The sequence below is a fragment of the Ornithorhynchus anatinus genome, chromosome 3, assembly GCF_004115215.2.
Source record: "Ornithorhynchus anatinus isolate Pmale09 chromosome 3, mOrnAna1.pri.v4, whole genome shotgun sequence".
NCBI classification, from domain to species: Eukaryota; Metazoa; Chordata; class Mammalia; order Monotremata; family Ornithorhynchidae; genus Ornithorhynchus; species Ornithorhynchus anatinus.
Window position 1 is genome coordinate 20,154,037 of NC_041730.1, and position 7,913 is coordinate 20,161,949.

At 42.7% G+C, this 7,913-nt stretch overlaps 1 protein-coding gene across 1 annotated transcript; it reads left to right on the forward strand.

Annotated features, from left to right (window-relative positions):
• Positions 1-247: 247 nt before the first annotated feature.
• Positions 248-4,634, forward strand: LOC100083681 (olfactory receptor 1009-like). The gene is made up of 3 exons (XM_001514195.4): positions 248-1,171; positions 2,618-2,658; positions 4,616-4,634. Exons 1-3 carry the CDS (start codon positions 248-250, stop codon positions 4,632-4,634), a joined length of 984 nt encoding a protein of 327 aa, XP_001514245.4.
• Positions 4,635-7,913: the final 3,279 nt, after the last annotated feature.

Genomic DNA, 7,913 nt, shown 5'->3' on the forward strand with positions numbered 1-7,913 from the left:
AAATATCCTATCTCTGTGTGAATGCATGCATGGGAACCACTATATACATGTGTGCGTTTATGAGGAAGGATATTCTTTTCTCCTTTCTTTTAACTCCTTTCTTTTAGAAATATATTAATGGCTCCAAATCGGCCTGGTGGAAATTCCTAGTTTTACGTGCCTCCACGGGAAAGAGGTGTTGTGGGTCACATCGAAATCTCCCAGAGCAGTGCGATTGGCTATGTGGATTGGGTAATCGTATTCCTCGATGGACGGGAACAATGGCACCATGGTGACTGAATTCATCCTTGTGGGTTTCAGAGACCACCCGGAATTGCAGATCCCTCTCTTCCTGGTCTTTTTACTGATCTACGCGACTACCGTGTTGGGGAATCTTGGGATGATCGTGTTAATCCAAATGGACTCCCACCTGCACCTGACCATGTACTTTTTCCTCACTGGACTATCCTTCGTGGACATATGTTACTCCTCGTCTATCGCCCCCAGAGCCTTGGTGAACTTCTTTGAATGGGGGGAAACCATTTCTGTAGCTGGATGTGCTGGGCAGCTCTTCTTTTTCGCTGGCTTTGCCAGCACAGAATCTTTCCTCCTGGCGGCCATGGCATATGACCGTTACGTGGCCATCTGCAACCCTCTGCTTTACGAGACTGTCATCTCCCGGAGAGTCTGTGCAGGCCTGGTGGCTGGTTCCTACTTGGCTGGATTTGCGAATGCTACCCTGCTCACCAGCTGTACTTTCCAGTTGACTTTCTGCGGCCCCAACGTGATCCACCACTACTTCTGCAATGTCCTCCCCCTTCTGCAGCTTTCTTGCTCTGATACCCGTATCAATGAAATCCTGCTCTCTACTGGGGCGGGCTTGATCCAAATAAGCACGGTGATGACGCTCCTATCCTCTTACCTGCGCATTCTGATCGCCATCCTGAAGATCCGCTCTCCCGAGGGGAGACGCAAAGCCTTCTCCACCTGCAGTTCCCACCTAGTAGCTGTGGCAATATTTTATGGCACCACATTTTTCATCTATTTAAGGCCCGACTCAAGTTCGTCCCTGGACGAAGACCGCGTTCTGTCGATTTTTTACACCTTGGTGATCCCCATGCTGAACCCCCTAATCTACAGCCTGAGGAATCGGGAGGTGAAAGATGCCCTCAGAAATGCAATGGAAAGAAGAGTGGCCTGTAGGAGACCTTGTAATTCAGTGTAATTTTCAGCCAGCCACATGGAAAATGTAAAGTTTTAATTTTGCTTCATCATGTAAAATAGAGAAAAAAATAAATAATAATAATTGTGGTATTTGTTGAGTGTTTACTATGTGGTGAGAACTATACTAAGTACTGGGGTGGATATGAGCAAATCAGGTTGGACACAGTCCCTGTCCCACGTGGAGCTCCCAGTCTCAATTCTCATTTTATAGATGAGGTAACTGAGGCCCAGAGAGGGGAAGTGACTTGCTCTAGGTCACACAGCAAGCAAGAGGCAGAGCTGGGACTAGAACCCATGACCTTCTGACTCCCAAGCCCATGCCCTATCCACTATATCTGTGAATCAGAGGAGCTGAGTCCTAACCCCAGCTCCACCACTGCTGGGTGACACTGGGCAAGTCGCTTCACTCCTCTGTACCTGTTACCTCATCTTAAAAACGGGGATAAGACTGAGCTCTATGTGGGACATTGACTGTATCCAAACTGATTAGCTTGCATCTACTCCAGTGCTTAGAACATAAGAAGCACTTAACAAATATGATAAAAAAACCAAAGTGAGAGCTAGTATGATGATTAAAGAAATAATGAAATTAACTCTTTGAAGTATTTTGAACAGTGGAACTGAAATTGCTCACATATGCCTTGATTTCAACCTTTGAGGTCAATTGAATTTACTTGTATCTTCCCCAGCGCTTAGTATAGCACCTGGCACATAGTAAGCGCTTAACAAATACTAAAAAAAATACGTGTGTTTGTGTGTATTTTATGGTATTAGTGTAGTGCTTACTATGTGAGAAGCAGCATGACAGAGTAGATAGAGCACAGACCCAGGAGTCAGAAGGGCATGGGTTCTAATCCCAGCCCCGCCAATTGCTTGCTGTGTGACCTTGGGCTGGTCGCGTCACTTCTCTGTGCCTCCGTCACCTCATGTATAAAACGGGGATTGAGATTGTGAGCCCTAAATTGGACAGGGCCTGTGTCCAAATCAATGTCCTTTAATCCACCCCAGTGTTTAGAACAGGGCCTGGCACATAGTGAGTACTTAACAAATACCATAATCATCATCATAATGTGTCAATCACTGGAGTAAGAGCTGGGGTAGATACAAGCTAATCAGGTTGGACACAGTCCTTGTTCTACATGAGGCTCACAGTCCTTAATCCCCATTTTATAGAGGAGGTAACTGAGGTACAGAAAAAGACAATGATTTGCACGAGGTCACACAGCAGACAGGTGGTGGAGCTGGGATTCGACCCCAGTTTCTTCCAACTCCCAGGCTCAGGCTCGATCTGGTATAGAGGGAGTTCTAGGCCAGAGCCAGGACATGGGAGGGTGTTCAGCAGTGAGATAGATGAGATCAAGTTACAGTGAGTAGATTGGCGTTAGAGGAGACTTTCAGTCTAAAGGGGAGGGAGAACAGGTATTTAATCCCCATTTTACAGATGAAGAAACTGAGGTGTGACAGAGTTAAGTGATATGACTGGAGTCACACAGCACGTAAGTGACAGAATTGGATTCAGAACCCGGGTCTCTTGACTCGAGTTTTTTTTGTTTGTTTGTTTGGTATTTGTTAAGCGCTTACTATGTGCTAAGCATTGTTCTAAGCACTGGGGTAGATACAAGGTAATCAGGTTGTCCCAAGAAGGGCTCACAGTCTTCATCCCCATTTTATAGATGAGGTAACTGAGGCACAGAGAAGCTAAGTGACTGGCCCATGGTCACACACCTGACAAGCTGTGGAGCTGAGGATTAGAACCCATGATCTCTGAGTCCCCAGCCTGGGCTCTTTCCACTAAGCCATGCTGCTTCTCTAAGTTCTCTAAAGTTGTCTGTATTTTCCACTAGGACTTGCAGTTTTGCCATATCAATATAATGTGCTGTACTAATGTAGATGCAATTTAGATGCATTCATAAATAATAGGTAGTGCGTAGTCACCATAAGCCACTCTTTTGAAGAAAGTCACCTCCTTATCCAAGGTCAATTGATAAATCAATGATGATTAAGCACTTACTTTGTGGCGAGGAGTGTACTAAGCGCTCGGGAGTTTCTCACACAATAAAGTAGGTAGACATGATCCCTGCCCACAGGTAACTTACAGTCTATTCAGAGAGACAGACTTTAAAATGAATTGCAGATGGATATGTACATGAGCGCCGTGGGGCCTCGGAAAGGGTGACTCCGAAAGTGCTTAATGAGTACAGATCCGAGTGCATAGGTAAGGCAGAAGGGAGGGCTTAGACAGGGAATGAAAGGCCTCTGGGGGAAGATAGGAGTTTAGTAAGCCTTTAAAGGGGAAGAGAGTTATGGTCTGTCAGATGTGAGAGAGGAGGGAGCCCCAGGCCAGAGGGAAGATATGGCCAAGAGGTCAGCAGTGAGAAAGAACAAATCAAGATACAGTAAGTAGTCTGGCATTTGAGGAGGAAAGTGTGCCAACTGGGTTGTAATAGGAGATCGGGGAGGTAAGGGAAGGAGGAGGAGACCTGACAGGGTGCTTTAAGGTCGATGGTAAGGAGTTTCTTTTTGATGCAGAAGCGGATGGACAAACCGTTGAGAAGCAGCGTGGCTCACTGGATAGAGCACGGGCTTTGGAGTCAGAGGTCATGGGTTCGAACCCTGGCTCTGCCACTTGTCGGCTGTGTGACTGTGGGCAAGTCACTTAACTTCTCGGTGCCTCAGTTCCCTCATCTGAAAAATGGGGATGAAGACTGTGAGCCCCACGTGGGACAACCTGATTCCCCTGTGTCTACCCCAGCGCTTAGAACAGTGCTCGGCACATAGTAAGAGCTTAACAAATACCAACATTATTATTATTATTAGATTTATTGCATGATTACCGTGCTCAGAGCTCTGTACAAAACACTTGGGAAAATACAATATGACAGAGGTGGGATTATTTTTTGTCAGTTGTTCAAAATAGTTTAAGATGGCACATGCATTCTCTCCAACTATTTACTTAATTGTAAATAAAGGTTAACAAATGTTTTAGAGGAGAATATATAAAATTAGCTGACATTGCAAAGATATATATGTATATATACATATATATATATACACAGGATTTCATTTTGTATCCATGTATTTCCTCTTTGTAATATATTGTTGCCAAGGAGAAGGAAAGCATTAATATTTTAAAATGATATCAAACAACATTGGATATTGAATTTAAGAAAATTTGTTAGTTGTCTTTCCCACTGGATTCCAAAGCAAAGTAAATTACTAAAGGGCAAAATGATTAGATTGTTTTGAATTTTTTGCATACTTGGAGGCTTTTTTTAACCATAAATCTTTCTTCCAGAAATTAAAAGTGTAATAAAAGATGTCCAGAAGCTTTAGGAACATGGTGTTTTCTAGTAGGATTAACTTTCAAAGGTTCATTTATTTAACACGAATAACATTTTTTCTTGATATACAGGTGCCTTAAACAGGGCTAAAGATATGGGGAAATACACTTAGTGGAAATGAAAGCAAAATTTAAGATGCTAAATTTTGGCTTCTATTAAAAGAGGTCCCAGCATAAAAAAAACCATCATAAATTTAAATTTCTTAATTATGGAAGCTGGAAACCCTTTTTACATAATAGTTTTGCAGGAAAGCAGCATTTGACAGTTTTAGCATGTTTAAAAAAAACTGATGGAAATTGCTGTTTAAAAACACTAACTTTGGCTGTAATTGTGGAAAAAATACATTGACTTCAAAATTGGGGTTATGAAAGCAAGCAATAAGAAAGATCACATTAATAATCCTTACTGTTATTATTTCAGTTTTCAAGATTCCAATGTCTGTTGCCCAGATAACTTTCTAGTGGTGATTTTAGGGTGTAAAATGGAGGAATATAAAATGACAGATATAATATTCCAATGATTTAATAATAATCATCATCAGTGGTGTTTATTGAGCCCTTACTATCAATCAGTCGATGGTATTTATTGAGTGATTACTATGTGCAGAGCACTATACTAAGAGCTTGGAGGAGTAAAATACAACAGATTTGGCAGATATGTTCCCTACTCACAAGGAGCTAGTGAGATAATAATAATAATAGTAATGTTGGTATTTCTTAAGCACTTACTATGTGCCAAGCACTGTTCTAAGCTCTGGAGTAAATACAGGGTAATCAGGTTGTCCCAGTTGAGACTCTCAGTCTTAATCCCAATTTAACAAATGAGGAAACTGAGGGTCCGAGAAGTTAAGTGATTTGCCCGAAGTCACACAACTGACAAGTGGCGGATCCAGGATTAGAACCCATGACCCCTGAGTCCTAAGCCCGTGTCATTTCCACTGAGCCATGCTGGTAAATATCTTAAAACGCTTTCCAGTTGATGTTAGAAAAAAGTCAATTCGATTGAGTTTCCTCAACAGCAAAAAAAAAAATCACCCATGAGAAAAATAACTGAAAATCTCATTTTGCAGGTATTTCCCCACATTTCTTTGGGAAAGCACATCTACATTGGAAAACACTGAACCTTTGAGAAAATACTCCCAAATGTCTGTAACGTGCTCTAAAATGTATAGCAACATTTAGACTGTGAGCCCCTTATTGGGCAGGGATTGTCTCTATCTGTTGCCGAATTATACATTCCAAGTGCCTAGGACAGTGCTAGCTATGATTGAATGAATGAATGGCAGAGCCATAATGACAGCTATTTTTTGTCATGAGATCCTACCCGTGCATGAGAATGGGCTGAGAAGATTTTAGGGGCATCGTGGAGATTTGAAAATATTTTAAACTAAAAACACTTAAACCTGAGTTTAGGAGAAGTAATAGTAGAAATTTAGTAGGTGTAGAAATTGTAGCACTAATAGCAATAATAAAAATGATGGTATTTGTTAAGCATTATCCACTAGGCTGTGCTGCTTTGTGGTCATATTAGTATTATTAGTAGTAGTAGTAGCATTAAACCGGCAGATCCAATACGCTGAAGAATTAGGCGTTTGGGAGGTGCAGAATAAAGAAGCCGACTAGGTTAATGGCAAGAGAACGGGCTTGGGAGTCAGAGGACCCGGGTTCTAATCCTGGGTCCACCACTTCTCTGCTGGGTGACCTTGGGCAAAACCCTTAACTTCTCAGGGCCTCAGTCATCTCATCTGAAAATGGGGATTAAGACTGTGAGTCCCACGTGGGACAACCCCATTACCACGTATCTACCCTACCCTACCCCGCGAGAAGCAGCGTGGCTCTGTGGAAAGAGCCCGGTCTTGGGAGTCAGAGGTTGTGGGTTCTAATTCCGGCTCTGCTGCTTGCCAGCTGTGTGACTTTGGGAAAGTCACTTAACTTCTCTGTGCCTCAGTGACCTCGTCTGCAAAATGGGGATTAAGACTGTGAGCCTTACGTGGGGCAACCTGATTACCCTGTATCTACCTCAACGCTTAGAACAGTGCTCTGCACATAGTAAGCGCTTAACAAATACCATCATTATTATCATTACTGTTAGGCACATTCCCTGCCAACACAAGCATATGTTCTAACTGAGGAAGGCAGGTATAAAGATAGTTAGAACTACTGTGAACAGAATATGTAATTGAGCATATATACAAATATGCTGGGGTGGGTATAAATCCATTGAATGACAAATGCAGGCTGAGAAATATAACAAAATAGCTAAGAAAGAACCCTAACCCGATCCCTAGCATTTTGCGAGAAATGAGCTTGCTGAACCTGGGAACATAAATAGAGCTCAGCTAGTACAGCCCCATGAAAATACAGCTGGAATCATAACTCATGTCAGGAAGTTAGTCAGTCAATTGTATTTACTGAGCGCTGACTGTGTGCAGAGCACTTCACTAAGTGTTTGGGAAAGTACAATACAACAAAAAACAGATACATTCCCTGCCCACAATTACCTTACAGCCTAGAGGACACTGTCAGTGCTCTTTGTTTTCCAACATAAATCCTTCTGGGATGATCATTAAATAACAGGAACTACAGAAGAATGAGATTTAGAAATTCGGAGTTTTGCTGGCTTTCCAACACATGGCTAGTGAGCCGAGCCATTCATTCTATTCATTCATTCATTCATTCAATAGTATTTCCTGAGCGCTTACTATGTGCAGAGCACTGTACTAAGCGCTTGGAATGCACAATTCGGAAACAGATAGAGACGATCCCTGCCCAATGAGGGGCTCACAGTCTAATCGGGGGAGAAGTCTAATTCTAGACTTTAAGCTTGTTGAGGGCAGGGAAAGTCTCTGTTTATTGCTGTATTGTACTCTCCCAAGTGCTTAGTACAGCGCTCTGCACGCATTAAGCACTCAGCAAATACGATCAAATGAGTGAATGAATGAATGGTAGGGGAGCATTGGCAAAGCAGCGCGGTTCAGTGGAAAGAGCCCAGGCTTGGGAGTCGGAGGTCATGGGTTCGAATCCCAGCTCCGCCGCTTGTCAGCTGTGTGACTGTGGGCAAGTCACTTCACTTCTCGGTGCCTCAGTTACCTCAACTGTAAAATGGGGATTAAGACTGTGAGCCTCACCTGGGACAACCTGATTACCCTGTACATACCCCAGCGCTTAGAACAGTACTCTGCACATAGTAAGCGCTTAACAAATACCAACATTATTATTATTATGCCTTGGGCATTAAACACTACCAGTCTCAAATTATTGTTATATTGTACTCTCTCAGATGCTTAGTACAGTTTCCTGCACACACTGGATCTTGGCTCAATAGACCATATCAATCCTACAGAAAGAAGATTGAAGATTGAAGAGAAAA

What these genes read in the sequence shown, in the direction of transcription:
- LOC100083681 (XM_001514195.4), top strand. Translation starts at nt 248, where the DNA reads ATGGACGGGAACAATGGCACCATGGTGACTGAATTCATCCTTGTGGGT. An exon ending in GAAATGCAATGGAAAGAAGA is followed by an intron (nt 1,172 to 2,617) that starts GTGGCCTGTAGG and finishes AAGGGGAGGGAG; the next exon opens with AACAGGTATTTAATCCCCAT.